General features: G+C 37.0%; 2 protein-coding genes across 2 annotated transcripts; both read left to right on the forward strand.

The window, feature by feature from the left end:
* The first annotated feature begins 5,524 nt into the window (after positions 1-5,524).
* On the forward strand, positions 5,525-11,917 carry csrnp1a (cysteine-serine-rich nuclear protein 1a). The gene is made up of 5 exons (XM_082172524.1): positions 5,525-5,686; positions 8,013-8,199; positions 8,911-9,173; positions 9,379-9,675; positions 10,434-11,917. The coding sequence occupies exons 1-5, from the start codon at positions 5,642-5,644 to the stop codon at positions 11,247-11,249; spliced, it is 1,608 nt and encodes a 535-aa protein (XP_082028650.1). The 5' UTR covers positions 5,525-5,641; the 3' UTR covers positions 11,250-11,917.
* Positions 11,918-13,408: 1,491 nt separating this feature from the next.
* Positions 13,409-20,300, forward strand: gorasp1a (golgi reassembly stacking protein 1a). The gene is made up of 9 exons (XM_082172526.1): positions 13,409-13,594; positions 14,281-14,361; positions 15,155-15,358; positions 15,449-15,535; positions 17,096-17,226; positions 17,325-17,466; positions 18,027-18,114; positions 18,208-18,348; positions 18,443-20,300. Exons 1-9 carry the CDS (start codon positions 13,532-13,534, stop codon positions 18,928-18,930), a joined length of 1,425 nt encoding a protein of 474 aa, XP_082028652.1. The 5' UTR covers positions 13,409-13,531; the 3' UTR covers positions 18,931-20,300.
* Positions 20,301-20,789: the final 489 nt, after the last annotated feature.

The following is a 20,789-nucleotide window of genomic DNA, read 5'->3' on the forward strand; positions in this document are numbered from 1 at the left end:
GTCTTTTAGGTTTCGTAACGTTAGACATTTTTGGCACAGTGCCAATTTTCTTCAGATTTTATTTAATATTTCCAAAATTATTCAAAAATAATGTTTTTTTTACTCAAAAAATGAGATGCCTACTCTCAAATAAATGAGGCCTACGGTTAATCAGATGCAAATAGAAATATAAAACCAGCCCTAATTGAAAGAGAACAAGTTGACAAAAAGATTGAATCCAATATTGGGTGATAATACAACATAACAAGTGATTTATAAGCTATTTTGTGTAGGCCGGTCATTTTTGACCGGGAAGACCACAAGTGTGACAATGTGCCATTTTGTACAAAATAAAAGTTTTTCAAAACAAAATTCCTGGTGAAATATTAAAGTAGACTAGTGTGATCAACAGTGCCAATTTTCTTCAGATTTTATTTAATATTTCCAAAATTATTCAAAAATAATGTTTTTTTTACTCAAAAAATTAGATGCCTACTGTCAAATAAATGAGGCCTACGATTAATCAGATGCAAATAGAAATATAAAACCAGTCCTAATTGAAAGAAAACAAGTTGACAAAAAGATTGAATCCAAAATTGGGTGATAATATTGCATAACAAGTGATTTATAAGCAATTTTTTGTAGGCCGGTCATTTTTGACCGGGAAGACCACAAGTGTGACAATGTGCCATTTTGTACAAAATAAAAGTTTTTCAAAACAAAATTCCTAGTGAAAAATTAAAGTAGACTAGTGTGATAAACAGTGCCAATTTTCTTCAGATTTTATTTAATATTTCCAAAATTATTCAAAAATAATGTTTTTTTTACTCAAAAAATGAGATCCCTACTGTCAAATAAATGAGGCCTACGATTAATTAGATGCAAATAGAAATATAAAACCAGTCCTAATTGAAAGAGAACAAGTTGGCAAAAAGATTGAATCCAATATTGGGTGAAAATATAGTATAATGAGAGATTTATAAGCTATTTTTTATAGTCCGGTCATTTTTGACCGGGAAGATCCCGGGGGTTTTAGGGTTCTGAACACCACACAAGGGTTAAAGGAACCGTATGTAAGATTGTGGCCAAAACTGGTACTGCAATCACTTTCAAATTACTGTAGAGCGGTGTATCCCTCCCCCTCCTCCCTCCCCCCTCCCCCTTCCCCCTTCCCCCTGACTCGAGGTTGCCAGTTAGGCTGCAGGATCCAGCAGGAACGTAGGCTGCTACAAGGAGCTTCCAATGGCAAGTGACGAGTCCTACACAGTACGTTTTTTTTTCTGACTTTGTCACGACGTATTTCGGATTCATAACGAGGTCTTTTAGGTTTCGTAACGTTAGACATTTTTTATCCGACACGTTTGTAGCTGTAGCTGTGGTAACTAGAGCAGAGTTGGCAATCCGGATGCCGAAACACTACTGACTTCGTGATTAGTAGATAGGTGGAGGGTGGAGCATCAGGCCAAAACACAACATGACAACATCAACATCAGTTGAGGGCTGCAACTTCACTTTTAAATGACAATATCCTGGCCGGACTACTGTTGTCAGTGATATAAGTATTTGAAATGAACATGATTTCTTAATGTCTAGTGACATATCAGGGCCATTTTATGATTAATTGAAATACATTTCTTACATACGCTTCCTTTAAGGGTTTTGATCAATATTTACACTGGTTTGTTGTGTGAGGTTTTAAAGGTTTTTCATCTACTGAAATTCTGCAATAAATTGAGAAAAGGCAACTTTAGTCTCATTCTTGTGAGTGGAACCCAGTGTTCAATTCAGAAGTGTGGAACCCAGTGTTCAGTTCAGAAGTAAGGAACCCCTTTCAAATGTGGGACCTGTGCATCTTAAAACAATTGGCAGTGAAAAACCGGCAGTCTCTTCAGATGCAAAACGATCCCGTGCAGTTTAGATCAAAGTCTTTGACCCAACGTTTCCACTGTGTCCACGCCGTTCACAGTACACAATGAAATGAGCAGTGAGAACACTGTTTCAAAGCCCAAGGAGCGTGCCACTCTGACTGAAACCAGCTTCACCTGGCGCTCATTCCCGTGTGACGAGAGGCGTGACAGCGGGCGGTTTGCCGCAACACAGGGGGAAAAGGTATTGGTACGGTGGAAGGACAATGTCAGAAGGACTGATGATGTATTGACTATTAGCTGAGGATAAATACTAATATCTCATTGGAGCGAGAAATCATAAAATTCTACTCTTATTTTTTCCAGTGTATTATGCTCAGATGTACAGTTTGTGAGCTAATAACCTATTGCCTTCTCTCCACGTTAACTCTGCATACTACAGAGTATATGGTCCATGCTTTGAATTGATTTGCTTATGGTGTGCGATGTCTGTGGTACGCACTAAAATAGGTTGGGCAGAAACACAGCTTTTAGCATAAATCACATTCTCAACTTGTGGTCAGTCTCTCAATACTGTTGTTTTATGGTAATTCTCAGAATAGTTAAAGGATTAGTTCACCCCAAAATTAAAATTTTCCTAATAATTTAATCACCCCAATGCCATCCAAGATATCCATGTCTGTCTTTCTTTCCTCAGTGGGAGAGAAATTATGTTTTTTGAGGAAAACATTTCTGGATTTTTCTTCTAACAATGGACTTCATTGTTTGTTATCTAGCGAAACGATAGGTCATTTTCATTTAAAAAAAAAATAATTGATAGACTTTTTACCTTCAATAGTTCGGATTGAGCTGATCAACAAACGGACAGGGAACTACGTCATCACGTTGAAAGGTCACGCCGGCGCCGGCAATACTATTTGAACTACTATTCATATTCATCAGAATGTTATTCATATACTATTCATATTCATATTCATATTCGCTGAATACTATTACTATATATATAATAGCAAACAATACTATTTGAACTATCCTCCTACGTACGGTCGCATTGTAAACAGTGGGGCGGTACTTCTGCCGGCGCCGGCGTGACCTTTCAACGTGATGACGTAGTTCCCTGTCCGTTTGTTAATCAGCTCAATCCGAACTATTGAAGGTAAAAAGTCTATAAATTATAAAATGTTTTTGAAAATGACCTATCGTTTCGCTAGATAACAACCTCTTCTTCAGCTGTGATGGCGTACAGCCCGTTTAAACACTTCAAATACTTTTGAAACTGCATTGATTTGGACTTAAAAACGATGGTAACCAATGAAGTCCATTGTTAGAAGAAAAATCCAGAAATGTTTTCCTCAAAAAACATAATTTCTCTCCCACTGAGGAAAGAAAGACATGGATATCTTGGATGGCATTGGGGTGAGTAAATTATTAGGAAATTTTCATTTTGGGGTGAACTAATCCTTTAATAATAACCACAATATATTACATACAAAACATTGAACCCCATCATATGAATGTGTTAAGTTTGAAAGCTCATTCCCTAGTGTATTGTCGACATGTTTTAACCTGCTTTCTAAGCGTCTGTGGTTCTATTGTACGTCTGTCTTACCACCAGCTAAGAAAGGGGGGTTGATGGGTGATATGTGCCCTGTGGTTTCACTACCAAACAGATGGGAAATCATTGAGGTGATACAGTCAGTGTTATGTGTGTGCGAGCAGGAGAGAAAGAAAGAAAGAAAGAGTGAGAGTGAGGCAGAGAGATGTTACCATCTGGCTCTGAATCCATGATGCCTGAGTCTCCTGTGATGGATGTTTCACAGTGTCATTGCCATGGAGAGGCTCTTTGGTATCCAGGGAGTGTTTCTCTAGTGATTGGCTGAGTGGCTGGAGCAGCAGTCTTTATGTTTTTTCTGCTCTGCCTTTTGTCTGATCCCTGTACTGCCATTCTTTTCTTCATCAGCACAGACTTGAGAAAATAATAGAGAAGATCCATTAATCCATTTGCAGAAAGCATCAGGCTAAATAAATATAAGAGAGAACGGGGCTAGCAAAAAAGACATAGCTCAGTAACTGTAACATGTGTTTTCTGTGGCATTAAGGCAATTTCTTGTAAATGTCAGTCTGGGGCAAGTTGTCACATTTAAAATGTGATCAATTTATATTTGTAAATTACAATATTTCTTGGTCAGAACAGTGGTTTGATATGTTGTATTTTGCCTTTTTTCGCTGTTTCACTAATTGTTTTGGAATTGTTTCACTGTTTAAATTCTGCTGGAAAAAAAAGCTAATGTGGCAGGTTTCATTTTGACAACTTACCCCTTATAGTGTAACAATATTACCATTTTATACATGCGTATATTCAAAACTAATAACTACATCCATCAGAAATGAATCGATTAGTTTATTAAAAAATAATCGTTACTTTTCTAAAACGAATTGATTCTTTTCCTAAAATGAATCGGTACTTTCTTAAAAAGAATCGATACTTTTCTTAAAGTGAATCGCTACTTTCCTCAAAAAGAATCGCTACTTTTCTTTAAGTGAATCAATACTTTTCTTGAAGTGAATCGATACTTATAGTGTATAGCAACTTTCATTAAAATGAATCGCAAATTTTCCAAAAAGAATCGCTACTTTTCTTAAAGTGAATCGATACTTTTCATAAAAAGAATCGCTACTTTTCTTAAAGTGAATCGCTACTTTCCTCAAAAAGAATCGCTACTTTTCTTAAAATGAGTCGCTACTTTTCATAAAAAGAATCGCTACTTTTCATAAAAAGAATCGCTACTTTTCATAAAAAGAATCGCTACTTAAATGAATCAATACTTTTCTTAAAGTGAATCGACACTTTTTCAAAAAGAGTCGCTACTTTTCATAAAAAAGCTACTTTTCTTAAAGTTAATTGCTACTTTCTTTAAAGTGAATCAATACTTTTCTTAAAATTAATCGCTTCTTTTCTTAAAATGAATAGCTACTTTTCATAAAAATAATTGCAACTTTTCTTTAAGTGAATCACTACTTTATCAAAAAGAATCAGTACTTTCCTCAAAAAGAATCACTACTTTTCTTAAAGTGAATCGCTACTTTTCACACAAAAATCGCTACTTTTCTTAAAGTAAATCACTACTTTTCTTAAAGTGAATCGCTACTTTTCTAAAAATAAATCGATACTTTCTTTTAAAAAAATTATGTACTTTTCCTTATATGGATTTAAGGAAACCATTAAACAGAAACCTTCATGTCATTACATTATATGAACTGTCATATTCTTTTCACAAAAGGTTGGTTCCCAAAATAAGCCTAATTGCTCAATGTCCATTAACTTAGAACACGACACAAAACATTGACTTCCTCAATTTTAAAGTGTTCAAAACCAGTCTTGACAAAATGATTTTATGCTCTAAGTAAGAACTCATCTAAAACATTTGATATTGCACAATATATCTTAGAAGCCTTTTTTTGGCCCTGTGTGAGTTATGTGTTTCACACAAACCAAATTAAGGACATCCAGTACATCCTCGTGTGATGGGCAGCAGAATTGGCGTCGGCTTCTGCAGTTTTTCGTCATTGACAAGTTTGTTTTGCCAGTTCCATCGAGTATGACTGTTCGTTGCCCACCAGTGTGTCTGCGTGCACGCGCTGAGCGTAATGAGTGCTGTTTTTGTCCTCATGTTACTGTTTACGTCAGGCAGTGTGGGGGGAGTTTTCCACTGACGAACACAAACTCACCAACAGCTGATCTCACTGTTCTGTAAGTGCATCGAGGACTAAGAAAGGGGATCGTTTTCAAGGCTCGTATGGTTGTCTCTTCCACTCATGATACACAGATACATAATTACTGGGTGAGTGTTTGTTTTTGTTCAAGGTGCCTGTGTAGATCTCTCGCAGCGCGTGAAACAATATTTAGCATAAAATGTGAACTCAATAGTAGGCTTCAATTTGTCTGCTACGCGATTCAATAACTGCTACCGTATATTTTATTGTTATCGCGTTTTGATGTGGTCATTTACATTCCTGAATAAATAAAGCATGACCGCGAGAAAGTCCGCTACGGAAGTTCACCAGCTGTAGAATTAAAGTGCTCGTGTGCGAAAAAAAAAAAGCTGCATATTATATTAACTCTAGGTATTTAAACTGCCGCTTTGCTTAGACTTTCATTTTTCTATTTAACTTTGTGCAGAAAATGTCGAAAGTGGAACGAAGCTGTTTTGTACATTAGAAAAATAATACATTTTTGAATATCTATGATGTTTGAACATCATTTAGTGCAATTAGGCGCAACATGGGTTATATTAAAGTCATATCCTCGTGTATAACTTAAGAGAAAAGAAGTTAGAGAGGGTTTGACTACTTTAGCTTAAGGTATGACACTTTAGCTTAATAATCTATCAATATGTGTGTGTTCCTCCATTAGCCTGTAAAAACAACAACATTAAGTTTACCTTAAACTAGTATAGAACTATACTAGTTTAGGGTAAACTTAATGTTTACTTCGAAGGACACAGTTGCAGCCAAAACAGCACCCATGACAAATGATCAGAAACCGTCCCACTTTACTTGTATTCACCCTGCTTTACAAATACATTTTGCTTTTAAGTCTTCTCAGTTTTCTGCACGGTAAAGTTGAGAAAACGTCTGGTTGTTTTGGTTTGCTGTAACCTATTTTTCCACCTGACAGCTGTCTACTACTTTCCCCTTTCACAGACTACAAACTCCACCTCCTCCTTCTGTTTACATGTAGGGAGACATTCTAACATTCACATGTTCATTTGCATAGTTGTAGTCAACACTGCCTGTCCAAGAAATTATAGATTCTGTTTGGCTTTCAGTGAAAAGTTGTGGCTTTTGTTTGTTATTGTACTTTAGGCCAATATGTTCTTGTAATCAGCTGCCCTCCTGTCTTACTCCTACACTACATAAACACACACACCCGCACCACCTACTGTTCACCAAAGATGCATAAATGAATGGACTTGGTGTCTGCACACTTTTAAGAGTTTTATCACTTTATTCACCGCTGCACAGAGCAGTAAATCATGCGTAACCACACCAGTTGATGCTGCATTTCTGTAGGTAGCCTATAATTTGCTATGCAACAATTAAATATGAAAGTCTTGCACACATACTTTATGGAACAAAAATCACTTCGACAATTATGTGCAACACAAAGTGTCATTTATCTCATGCAGTTATAACCTTTTACATAGTTGACTTTGTTGCATCTGGGATTACAGTGCAGGTGTTTACATAACACTGTCCAAAGAAAGCCAGACCTGTGTGAAAGAGGTGTGAGAGAAAGTTAAGGTTGTCCAGGATACACAGGGGCACATACTGTTCTTGGCATAGGAGCCATTTGTGTGGGTTGGGCTTGACTGGATGCACTTGGAACAAGAACCAGGTGATCTGCGATGCAGATTGCTCCGTCCTGCGGTGTGAGGTAGTGTTGTTCTGTTATTCGAGGTACACAGAGTTCTCTGTGCGTATGCTTTTTTTCCATTGCACACCCACTCAAGCAGAAAAACTTCAGTAGATGTGCGATTTGTGTTATGTTTCCTCTTTTGTCTCTTTTTGCACAAAGCGTGTACTTGTAAGTGCATTCATAAGCTTTGAAATGGAGCTTGGCAATTGCTATCATATGTTTGTGGGATTCTGCAATAAAAACCAGTATTGGTTTACAAATTTGGTCATGCAGTTTAGCTGAGCTGAATGTCTTAACATTTTGTTCTTGAAGTACTCCAAACATCTGAGGAATGTTAATGACTCCAGAGCGAGATTGAAGGAACTATTGATTCCCTCCAGACTTATCATTGCTTGCATAATGCACACTTATGTGCTTGCATTCGCTTTGCATAATACGATTAAAAACAATGATAGTTTTCCGGAGAAAGCTGTGCTTGTGATGTTGTAGTGGTTCATGTCAAGTTTTTTCATATTGGGAAACCTGCTAAACGGGCTTGCGTTTAGAGTGAAGATGTGAATCTTTGGAACCGGCCTGAACAAGAGAGAGGTGTCCAGTTGCTGCTGGTTAGGATTTGTATGCTAATAGTTATCAAACATCCCCAAATTCTATTTTCAGACTTGATATACACCAAAAAATGTGACATCATTTTATGACCTATGAATTTATATATAATATTATGCTTTAATTTCTCCAATTTAATTTGACAGATTGCCATGGCTACATTGCAGCGTGGGGGTTTAAAGAGAAAATATGGTTTCCCAGACGAGGATGCCATTTACTCTTCCTCATCCCCCTCATCACACTCTGAATGGGACTCTGATGAAGACAGCCCCCAAAATGACAGTGTGGACTTTGGGCCTTTTGGCTCTTTCTCTTCAAGCCATCACATACCAAGTGAGTCATGCATAGTAACTGTGCTTTTTTAAAATCATATATTGTAAACGAACAGTTGTCACCTCCAGTGTATTTAAACATAAGGTGGTGTCTTGTTATCTGACCTCAGCATTATTGTGCAGCGTACTAGATAAGAAGAGAAACAGACAGTTGTAACATTGTTTATCAAAATATTTTGTGCACAGTCATCCTAAGTCATTTTAAACCCACAAACCTCAAAGTAAACACACTAAATATCAAGCCATAATCAGTTTCACCATCCTGACCGGGAAAGAGCATATCTGTAAGTGTTTTCCTTTGCAGGTAGTACTGTGAGATTATGTTGTCTGTCTGTGTGCCTGGACATGCCTGGATCACTGTTTTTCATTGTTGATTCACAGTGAAAACTGCAAGTAAAGTGCTGCAAATAAAGCTGATTTACTAAGGGCTGCTACAGTGCAAACACATCTGACGCACGACCTCATCCCATTATCCTCGTTCAGAGAGTGAAACTGGCATTGCAAATAAAGAATGACGATTTAAACATTGCAGTTTTGAAGAAAGTTATTCCTTTTAGAACTGCATGTGTAAAATGATCTGATCACTTTCCTTATAGTCTCATTGTTGAGTTCAGTTTACTTGTTGACAGATCTGCCCTCTAGTGGCATCTGCAACAGTCACAGCCACCATAAGATAATTAATAATGAACACATTTTGTTTCTTTACTTTCAGTTTCATCCATCCTGAAGAAGACAAAAGATGCTCAATCCAAAGGCAGTGTTCGGTTTGGCCTGGTTACAGTGTTCCTCTTCCAGCGCTGTCAAGGGTTCAGCAGCGTGCCCAGCCATGGTGGCTGCACACTGGGCATGGTTAGACGGCACGCTGCCCGTCAGCAGTTCACCCTGGCGGAGCACGCGGAGGAGCAGCAGCGCTTGCGAATGGAGAGACTCCGCAAGCGACACCAAGAGGAGAGGCTGGAGGCCTTGAGGCAGAAGGTGAGTCGGTTACTTTCCAATATCCAGAAACAATATATTATGTTTTTTTAACAAAGTTCGGGGGGAACATGTTCAGATAATCTACCAATCAGCACAAGAGGAGGCCTATATATATATATATATATATATATATACATACAGTGTGAACTCATGAAGTTCTTTTTAGGTTGTCTTTATACGTTATCTTCTCTTTTTTTTATTATAGCTGATCAGCAGTGGAACTCTCACAGTGACAGAAGCAGCCAGCTTGACAGTGAATGACGTCCCAGATGAAGATGAGGATCTCAGTAGTACAGAGCTCAAGGATATGGGATCCCTCCGTCCTTACTCTTCCAAACGCAGACGTGCGTTATTGAGAGCAGCAGGAGTTGTGCGAATCGACCGGGAGGAGAAGAGGCAGCTGCAGGAGCTGCGGCGGTGGAGGGAAGACTGTGGATGCCACTGCCAGGGCTTCTGTGAGCCGGAGACCTGCGCCTGCAGCCAGGCTGGCATCAAGTGCCAAGTAATAATAAATTAATAAATTATTGTTTTATTTTTTTCATTAATGATAGCGCCTTTGTTTTATTGACATTTTGTTGCTCAAATGATTTTTCATTGCTCAGGAGATTTATTGGAGCTCTCAGCTATTTCATTTAGGTATAAATTTTGTCTCAGATGAAAAATAGACCTAAATGAGACCATTTTTGACATACAGTAAGACAATAGAGCTATACAATGAACTTGGATAGCATTGCTCAGATAATTTGGTCTTCAAAAGTTTGGGGGTCGGTAAGATTTTTAAAATGTTTTTGAGAGAAGTCTCTTATACTTAACAAGGTTGCATTTATTTGATCAAAAATACAATGAAACTGAATTTTCAGCATCATTACTCCAGTCTTCAGTGTCAGATGATCCTACAGAAATCATTCTAATATGCTGGAAACCATTATACATTTTTTTTAAGGATTTTTTGATGAATAGAAAGTTCTAAAGATCAGCTTTTATTTTACATAGAAATCTTTTGTAACATTATAAATGTATTTACTATCACTTTTGATAAATTTAATACATCCTTGCTGAATAAAAGTATTAATTTCTTTAAAAAAAACTATAAAAAATCTGACATTCAGAAAAATCTGAAAAACCCTCCATCTAATCTCATTGAAATATTGAATCTCATCCATGATGTTTCTTCATGGACAGCAAGTAGTTATGCTGCCGTATTGTTTTTATATATATATAATTTAATATAATTATTATAAATATATAATCTGTTAACAGATGGATCGCTCCAACTTTCCTTGTGGATGTTCAAAGGAATGCTGTGGGAATCCTGCAGGCCGAATCGAGTTTAACTCCAGTCGTGTACGGAGCCACTATATCCACACACACATGAAGCTGGAGCTGGAAAAGAGGCTGCTCAATGACAACAGAGTGATCGCCACAGAGCAACCATCATTGGTGAGGAACAGAGCCATTACATTTCCGGTAGAAAAAGACTCTCCCTCATTCCACCTGAGCTCAGAGCTCTGCAGGCAGGGAGACAACAGCTGGAGCACTGACATGACTGAATACTCCTGCTCTTCTTCTCTGAGTCTAGACTCTGAGACAGACGCAAGGCCTTCCTCTGAGCGACCCACACTGAATGGGGATGACACTGGACTCACTCACATTCTCAGTTTTTCTGATTCAGATGGGGAGGGATGTCCGTATGTTAAAGAGTATGATTGGTCCACAGAAGCTGCTGGTGGCACATCCACAAAGGAAAGCAGAATCAGTACATCTCAATTGGAGTATCTGGATGAAAATGCCAATCAGGCCACCATGGAATGTGTAAACGACACCTTCGACATTCCCAATACACCATCTGCATCTCCGGATCACACCGTGAACTGTTACATGGACCTCAGTCTTTCCTCAGACTCTGACCTGGTCTTTTTTGACACTCTTCATGAGTACGGTGACCGTCCAAGCCACAATCAAGAGTGCAGTCATATGGACTACATCTCACACCTCCAGTTCCCCCGTTGTCTCAGTCCCGCTCAAATTGAGGACTCAGGAGTCAGTCTTCTGGAGTCTCTTGTAGGAATTTCTTAATAGGGATCAGAGAAGCCCTGATGTTTTAAAGACGTATGATTCAATCTCATTTACTCTGAGATGAAGTGTAAATAATTTCTGAATTTAAGGATATTCCTTAGAAATATATTTTATGATCATAATATAGTCTGAATATACCATTCATGACTATAGTGTCAATACAGTTAAAACCACTCAGTTAAAATCTGTGTGAAGTATCATGAGTTATAAGTCAATTGCAAGAGGATACTTTGTTGCCAAAAGTCTTGGAGAGTTTGTACGTTAACTTCAGGTCAGATTTTATATTTACACTTCATAAACTAATGGCTTAATTACCTTTTTATAAGGTCTCAAATGAATCCCATTGCAGTAAGGAAAGTTTTACTGTTAAATGTTTACCTATAAAAGTCTATTCATATTTATTTCTCGAATGTGTTTTGCTTTAAGTGATCAATGTATGTGAATCAAAGTTTTGTTTTGTGTAGCACGGTAAATGCATTTGTTAGTGTTTCAAATGAGTTAGCTGTTATAAACATCAAAATGCCATATTCATATTTCATGTATAGGTCTTTCATTTCAAGGACCAGCTTGCCTTAGTATTTTTCATTTAAAAGAATGACTTGTAATATATAAAGAAATTCATGCCTACTCTGTGTTTACTTAAATGAATGTTTTTGGACATTTCAAAATGTGTCTATTTTTCTTTTCTATGGAATAACTCATCTTAATCAAATTTATTTGCCAAAACCAAAGAGAAATACTGATTTACATGAAAGAAAATGAGACTGGAAAAAATTCTGGTAATCTTTGATAATACACAAGATTGTGAAAGATAATAAAATCTATTAAATCAAGGCATTATTAAGCAACTTCCAGTACTCTTAACCTATTACCTATTAGTTATGTATATGTTTTTTTTTCATAAACTGACACAAATTTGGGGTTGGAAGGGGTTTCACACAAATGCTCGTTACATTATTGGCATTTAGGCTTTCTACGGTTGTTCTCTCCCCACAAGAGGGCCTCAGTAAACAAAAGATGTGTCCCCAAGATGTCTAAAAAGAAATGAAAGACTGAAAGACAAAATAATCAATAAAATAGGCTACAGCAAGAACAAAGCTGAACTGTCAAACAGACAGGTTAAGAAGGTTAAGATAAAGTGGTTGATTATGATTTCACTTTTCTAACTTTAGTTAGTGTGTAATGTTGCTGTTTGAGCATAAACACAACATCTGCAAAGTAACAACGCTTAAAGTTCAAAGCAAAGGGAGATATTTTCTTTGAAAGAAATAGCTTTTTAAGGACTACAACAAACATTCCTCCCAGGTTAGTGACATCACTAACCCTAACATTTACATAAACCCCGCCCCCGGGAACATGATTTATAGATTATCAAAGAATATGCTAATCAGTGACTAGAAGATAACTACACATAAGCTACCTAAATTCATCAACCATTCAGAAATGTCCTGTTGCATTCTATATGTTGTCACTTCTTGAGTCTCTCCATCATTGTCTGACTCTGGTTTGAACTTAAAAGGCTAAACGTTTTTCTGAAATTTTCAGTGCATGTCTGTGTGAGGTAAAATGACTCAAGCGGTTGAAACTCCGCCCCCTGTGCTGGGAGCAGCAGCTCATTTGCATTTAAAGGGACAGACACAAAAACGGTGCGTTTTTGCTCACCTTAAAAAAGTGACAATTTTAACATGCTATAAAAATATCTGTGGGGTATTTTGAGCTAATACTTCACACACATTATGGGGCAGCTGTACACATCCTCATGTTTGGCGGTGACTGTCCCTGTTTACTGCTCCTGCCGAAATCAGACGGACCAAACAAAGCCTAATTTTCAACACTTATTTTTGGGCTAAATTTGGACCAAATCAGACGGACCAAACAAAGCCCAATTTTCAACGTCTATTTTTGGGCTAAATGAAGACTATGACGGGCCGACTTGATTTTGCCCAAAAAACAACGTCTTGATGTCTGGTGCTGGGTGGGAAAGGTTTCCAAATGAGTTTCCAAATGAGATCACATTTAGTGAATACTTTTGAGGATTGGGGTTAGCTTTAGTTTTGAGAATGTTTTAGCTGGCAAGTATTAAAAAAAGAGAACGTGAGTTCCGAGCAATGACTGTAAAGGTTCCGAGCTAGAAAAATCCTTTGATCGCTGGCATCATTGTTCGATTGCTCTCGCCTGGCTAGATGGAGAACATGGCCACGACTGGATGAGTAATCTCTGTCTGGGTCGTTTGTTCAGAGAGCTAAACATAACATTGCAAAACATCGAAACCCTCTAGAGCAATGGGTTTAACACAGAGCAGTGGTGCACCTGAGGGGGGAACAGAAGGATTTCACGTTCATGGGGTAAATTGCTTAAATTTAGCTGACTTTGCGTATGACAGCGAGCAGCTTTTCATGCTAGCTATCCTGTGATGAAGTTATCATGTCCGCATTGCTTTAGCCTTTGACAGATATGAATTGAGAGAAAACAGAGTGTGTGCATTCAGATATTTTTTTAATTATCTGATAAATAAACAACTGTGTCAGATACACGGTATTAACAACTAGGAAAGCCTGTTCAAGGTTTGAAAAGTGCTTGCAAAGTGGCAACTGTCAGGTAACTGCAGGTTGTGTTGTGCTAACGTTATATGACATCTCCGAAAACATCTTCTTGTATAACATTTGCGATATCTTACATTGTGGTCACACGTTATGTCTTCAGTCTGTAAACATAGTTTGCATGTGTTTTAGTATCAGTGTCGTGGTCAGTGATCCAAGAGCTTTGGATTTAGGAATATTTAAGCGTAGCCGCCACGTCATTGAATCCACAGGGGGAGAGGGGCATTACGTAATATTTATATAAACACGTAACATATTTTCACAGATATTCATTATTTCAGATTGCATACTATTCGGTGGATGTTATTAAACTTTCCAGTGCACAATAATGCGAACAACGTCAATGAATGCTTTTGAAATTCAAAGACTCCATAGATCTGAATAGAAGTTGTGCTCTGAAGTGATTTAACGTTACTCCAATTCCTTTACAGATTCAAGAGGACTCACCGGCAGAGAAAGCTGGTTTGGATCCCTTTTTTGATTTCATCATATCCATTGGCAATAATCGTCTGGTAAGTTTGTATTTGTAAAGCTCAATTGGTTATTTATTGTCATTTAGGGGAAAAAATTTGTCACAGATTTAAGACAATGTCACACAAGTATTAACCAACAAATGATCCCATAATTGAGTAATCGGTGCATTTGATTAGGTTTACGTGCACAAGAATGTTCAAATTAATATTGTAATGTTTTCATATTTTGATTATGCATTTTTCTTGTAACCAGTTCGAAATGTCTTATAAGTAATAACTAACAAATGACTCTCAAGGTTTTCAGTAGTCAGTGACATGACAATCATTCTAATGCACGAACATGTTCTGGAATATTGGAATATGTTGTTCGTATTGTTATTGTGCATGCATCAATAAGTGAGTTAACTTAAAACTGACATAACATGAAGCCAATATTCTAGAAATCTCTTTTGGACGTAAACTGAGCAGGTCTCAGTGTTGCTGACGAGTCAAGTGAATTTGTATTAGGTGATGGATGTGATTTTATGTTTGTGTAAATTGATTGTTTGTGTGTGAACGCCATGTGTATAAAAAAAAAACCCACTGAAACAAAATTTCCCCATGGGGACAATACAGACTAAGACTGTATAAGACAGCTATGGCATATCATGTTTTTAAATCATGTAAACATCTTATTTACAATATACGCTTCATCTCCAGTATATCCTCAAGAGAAAATAAAAGTGCATGTCTTAGTTGGAATAAAGACTTAACCAGAAAATAATTATTTTCATGTACTGTAAATGTAGTCACTCTTACTTGGATTATAATGGGTTATATTCTGTCTGAACAGAATCAGGAGAATGATTTGCTCAAGGACCTCCTCAAGGCTAATGTGGAGAAACCAGTAAAGATGGAAGTGTATAGTACAAAGACCATGAGGATCCGGGAATTGGAGGTGGTTCCCAGCAACATGTGGGGTGGCCAAGGACTTCTGGGAGCCAGTGTCCGATTCTGTAGCTTTCAAGGAGCCAATGAAAATGTCTGGCATGTTCTCGTAAGTTATCTTTGCGTTTAATAGGTAATCCATGCATTTCTTTAAATAATTTGGCTTTTTGTGTAAGTATTTTGCAACCTCTGGTTTTAGGATGTGGAGCCAAATTCACCAGCAGCACTGGCTGGACTCCAGGAGCATTCAGACTTCATTGTTGGAGCTGACCAGGTTCTGCAAGATGTAAGACGTGAATTATTATCATGAAAGCTTGATTGTTATTTCTCTGCGTGTTATTGGGATCTATGGAAGTTACTGGGATCTATATACTATGAACAAACTCCATGAAATCAGCCTGATTGTTGGGAGAAGTTGCTATTAAGTTTTAAACCGATGGGACCAGATTGTTTATACCCGTTGTGGAATAGGCCATTCCAGGATGACACAAGTTTTTAACATTTAGAGAAGATCCACCAACGTGTTCTTTCTGTCAAAACCCTTTATCCCTGAAGCATATTTTATTAGATTCTGCTGGTTTACCCTTTTTACATAGGTAACACTTTTGAAAATTGTTCAACTCTATAGTTTTAGAGTTTTTAGCAAACATGCAGTAGATTGTAAAAACCTGATATGCAGTCCTGGTCATAATTATTGGCACCCTTGGTAAATATGAACAAAGAAGCCTGTTAAAATAAATTGGCTTTGTTAATCCTTTTGACCTTTAATGTTTTCCTCTAATACACATTGACCACAATTAATGGCACCCTTTTATTCAATGCTTTTTGCAACATTCTTTTGCTAAGATAACAGCTCTGAGTTGTCTTCTATAATGCCTGATGAGTTTAGAGAACACCTGACAAGAGATCAGAGACCATTCCTCCATACAGAATCTCTCCAGATCCGTCAAATTCCCAAGTCCATGTTGATACACTTTACTCATAAGATTTGAATAAGGTTCAGGTCATGGCCAATGGCCCATTATAAGATTTCTAGGTTTAATTTTTTATCTGTTGGTATTTGATAGAATCCATGATGCCATGTGTGTGAAAAAGATGTCCAGGGCCTCCAGCAGAAAAATAGGCCCACAACATTAAAAATCCAGTATATTTAATCTGCCAAAAAGCTCTTCTTTTAATTTCCCGTTTAAAGCTCCAGTAGTGTCTGACAACTGAATTATGCTGGAGGTTGTTTTAGGGTGAGAGTAGAGGATTTTTCTTGAAACCCTCCTGAACAATATGGTGATTATAGGTGCTGTTTGACTCAACTAATTTCTTCAGTTCTCCATCTGTGATCCTTGGAGAGTCTTTGGCCACTCAAACTTTGAAAGACCTCACTGTGCATTGAGACTATATAGACACACGTCCTCTTGCAGGCAGATTCGTAACATCTTTAGTTGATTGGAACTTTGTAATTATTGCCCTTGAAATGGGATTTTTCAATGCTTTAGCTATTTTCGTACAATCTGCACATCAGAACTATATTCTTTGGTTTTACTGATTGGATGGATGATTAAGTGAATTTGGCCTTAGTGTTTGCTTCTATTTATACTACTGTGAAACAGGAAGTCATGGCTGAATAATTTCATGTTCCTAGTCACCCTGGTGTGCTAAACAATTTTAATTATGAAGGGGAATATACTTCAGAGATATTTTACTCATTAGAATTTCTAGGGGTACCAAAGATATTGGCCAACATGCATTAGAGAAAAACATTTATTTCATAATGTGACCACTACATTTATTAGTTTTACTTAATGAAAATGCAAGGTTTTTACAATCAAGCAATGTTTTGATTTCCCAACAGTCAGAGGATTTCTTCTCCCTAATTGAAGCCCATGAGGGAAAACCATTGAAGTTGCTGGTCTACAATACAGAAACCAATAAATGCAGGGAGGTGGTTGTCACACCAAATGGTGCCTGGGGGGGAGAAGGCAGGTAATAACCCTGTTACCGAGGATATAATACTGCAATGAATTCTTGACCAAGCCATTATTATGAGGAAATAATTCAGATAACTGCTTACCCCTTTGTAGTCTTGGCTGTGGCATTGGATATGGCTACCTGCACCGAATCCCAGCACAACCTGACGGCCCAAAATCTGAAAATATCAGTCCAAAAGCTTCTCCTGTGGCAGGGACGCCAGAGCAAGAATCTCCTACAAACGGATTCACAGAGGTAGTTTTTCACAAGACTGTAGTATGGTCATATTATTTAAAGGGATAGTTCACTCAGAATTCTGCTGTTATTTACTTACCTACATGTTGATTCAAAACTTTTTTCTTTCTTTCTAATGTGGAACACAAAACAAGATATTTTGATTTGTCCATACAATGAAAGTAAATGGGGTCCAAAACATAATTAGACCCCATTGACTTTCAACACAGACATTTTTCAAAATATCTTACAGAAGCAAGTAGGGCTGCAGGATTTGGAGAAAAAAAATCTAATTGTGATATTTCTATTAAAAATTGTAATTGCAATTTAAAACAAATTCCAGGCTTGTTTGTAGGAAGCACAATTTGGCCAGACTTTGTGAGCATACATCATTATATTATAATAATTATAATAATACCATTGCAACATAATTTGCCAAACAAATTTATTTTTGGGTGAAACATCCCTTTAAATTGTTTGTGAATGTGCACAAATTGGTTGAACAACATTCACATATTTGCTTCACATTTGTTTTTTTGGTGATATACTTACAACAGTGTAACTGAAACGAATTTTCTCAGGTGTCCTTAATGGCGTCTGGTCAGTCAATGAGTGGCTTGGATCTTGAAACCCCACTGCCACCTCCCATTCAGAGAGTCATGGATCCTGGTAAGGCATCAAAATATGTGCTTCATCTAACTCTTTTGTAGAACAAGAATCATGAAAAGACATTCTAATGCATCAAAGCAATGGTTCTTCCAGGTTTCTCGGATCAGTCAGAAGTGGCCATGATGAATTCAGAAGTGTCAGACATGGCAGATCGACTGGACCTATCCACTTCTTCCATTGACATGACAAATACATCCCTAGCTGTCCGAGAGGACATTGACGTATCGGGTGTTGGTGAGGCAGCTTTGCTAATTTTAGGTGAACAGAATTCAGTCGGTGAGAACAAGTCTAGGTTGTAAAATGAGCAAAAACGTGTCTCTTTTTGCAGAGGAGCTTCAAGACCGAGAGTTTCCTTGTCGTGACCCTGAAGAGAAAATGACAGAGGAATATCCTGCTGCGGATTTCAGTTCTTCTATTACACCACCTTCAGATGTTTCTCCTCCCCTTTCTGTCTCACACCCTCTTCTCCCAAATCTACCTCTTGATCATAGCATGCCAACAGACATGGCATCTTTGATGAATTCTTCAATCCCATCTCTCGAATCTTCCGTGCCTCCTATAGACATCTCTTCCCTGCTCATTGATCCCGCCGCCCTTCATCTCGAGTCATCTGCTTTGCCTGCAGAATATCCCATGCAAACCAATGAGTCCTCATTTCTCCCCTCAGAACCTGATGATGTCAATCAGGGTTTTTCTGATGAGCCACAGTTTCTGAAGAGCAGCTTGTCTGAGGGCAAAGCAGAGGCCATTTCTTCTGACCTGATGTCTTTTGATTCACATAGTGCAGATGTCAAAGATGAAGCTGATCTTCAGTAGTGTCACTATCAAGTACCTTGTATCTTGTTTACGCAATTGCTCAACAATCATTGGGTGCGTGTTTTTCAATGGCTTCAATGGTCCTGGACTTGGAAATGGTATATTGTGTGTGTTTTTTTTAAGGGTTGTGTCCAGATTACTTTTCCTTTTTATTTTTTGCGTGCTAGTAGTCATGTTGATTTTAGGCTGTAGGTCAGTGTTTTAAATCGTGTAGATCTTAATTTAGAAGATAATGTTTTATGTTACTACGTTGAAACCGTTTTATTCAGCTTGATTAAAATTCACAAAGTAGCAACCAAAAGCGACCTTTTCTTTTAAATATTTGTAGTATTTATTTAGCTACTACAAAAACACTCGTAGATTGTTGAGTTAAAAATGAACACAGTCTAGATTATATAGAGCTAATGTCAGAATATACACAAAGGATCTTAAAATAGACTCATTTCGTCTAGAAAATGCATTGCAATATTTTGGCTACGTTGTTACATTTAAACTTTTAGAAGCTCTGCAACCTGTTTGGTTTTTAGTTTTTCTTGTTTTTGTTTTAGTTTTTTTCGTGTTGTGGGAATGTTTGTTAGCCTAAGTACACATTTTTAATACTGGACAAGGGTTTTGTATTTGTTTAGTTTTGCTAATTATGAATTTTGAAATGATTTGGATGTGATTTTTAGAAACTTTTCAACCAATATTTAATTGAAATGTTTGCTACTTGGATAGAGTAATGTTTTATTTATACTTTGAAACCCTTGAATCAACACTAGAGGAATGTTGCAACAGTAGAATGTGCTTTTCACTTTTTTTTGGGACTATTTCAGTTTACTTGTGACTGGTCATTTATTGATCTATGCAAATACAGTTATTGTATAAATGCCAATAGAATTTCTGTGGTATTATGATTGAGTGTAATCATCACTGCCACATTTAAGAATAGTGTCATACATAGGCCAGGACTTTAATATTTCTGTTTGATGATAGGGAGATCTAAATTATACCCTTTGTTCATCTTAAATTCATTGTTGTAATTTCTTAAAGTTTCAGCTATGAACAAAGACTTTATATGTGTCTATACAGACAAAGGGATTTCTCAAAGTAATTTTTCAATGCAAAGACATCTCTTAGCATTGACGCTATCATGGTACTTCTCAAGGGTGAAGAGAGAACGTTGTTTGACTATTTTGACTCGAAAGAATATCTGTTCTTCTAGAGTGTGAACACAAATGTATATTTTTGTATAGTAATGCTACTGATGCTTGAGAGAAGATTAAGTAAACACTACTGTACCTACACAAACTGTATTCTTCGCGTTTCTGGGAAAATATCAGTGAAAAACACTGGAACCATACACTGCAATAAAAGATCCAAATGATAAATTGTTTTTAGTGGTGATTTTGTATTTGAGTTGTAGGTTTTTGACAGTGCTGGATCGATCAGTTACAAATTGTAGTCTGTTACGGATTCCAAATTTCATTACAAAAATTGTAGTTCGTAACGTAATCCATTACATTACACATTTTAGGTAATATAAACCTAAACGACTACTTTTTGATTACTTTTGACCTAACTCGTTTACCACATTGAATTGAATAGGATAATATTGTACCATACTGATATAAAAATACAAAGAGAAAGAAAATATATTCCATTCTTTTTTATCAATAGCATGAAGGGCATTCAATATTTCCCAAAACTGGGGCAATTTCACAAAAATAGAAGACTTTCTGAATGTATATAAGCAAGTATAAAGCATGCATAAATGTATAAAGCAAACATGCTTTTTTAGAAAGGAAATTTTTAATATGAAAAAGTAGTATGAGAATCAATAAATTATGATTGATTTACTGCCATTGTGTGAATAATAT

The sequence above is a fragment of the Leuciscus leuciscus genome (assembly GCF_965113295.1).
Source record: "Leuciscus leuciscus genome assembly, chromosome: 6".
NCBI classification, from domain to species: Eukaryota; Metazoa; Chordata; class Actinopteri; order Cypriniformes; family Leuciscidae; genus Leuciscus; species Leuciscus leuciscus.

Excerpts from the sequence above, each read along its gene's own strand:
- gorasp1a (XM_082172526.1), top strand. The coding sequence starts at position 13,532 with ATGGGTTTAACACAGAGCAGTGGTGCACCTGAGGGGGGAACAGAAGGA. Across the intron at positions 13,595-14,280 it reads AAGGATTTCACGTTCATGGG|ATTCAAGAGGACTCACCGGC; the intron begins GTAAATTGCTTA and ends ATTCCTTTACAG. Across the intron at positions 18,115-18,207 it reads TCAGAGAGTCATGGATCCTG|GTTTCTCGGATCAGTCAGAA; the intron begins GTAAGGCATCAA and ends TGGTTCTTCCAG.
- csrnp1a (XM_082172524.1), top strand. The coding sequence starts at position 5,642 with ATGGTTGTCTCTTCCACTCATGATACACAGATACATAATTACTGG. Across the intron at positions 9,174-9,378 it reads TGGAGGCCTTGAGGCAGAAG|CTGATCAGCAGTGGAACTCT; the intron begins GTGAGTCGGTTA and ends TTTTTATTATAG. Across the intron at positions 9,676-10,433 it reads AGGCTGGCATCAAGTGCCAA|ATGGATCGCTCCAACTTTCC; the intron begins GTAATAATAAAT and ends ATCTGTTAACAG.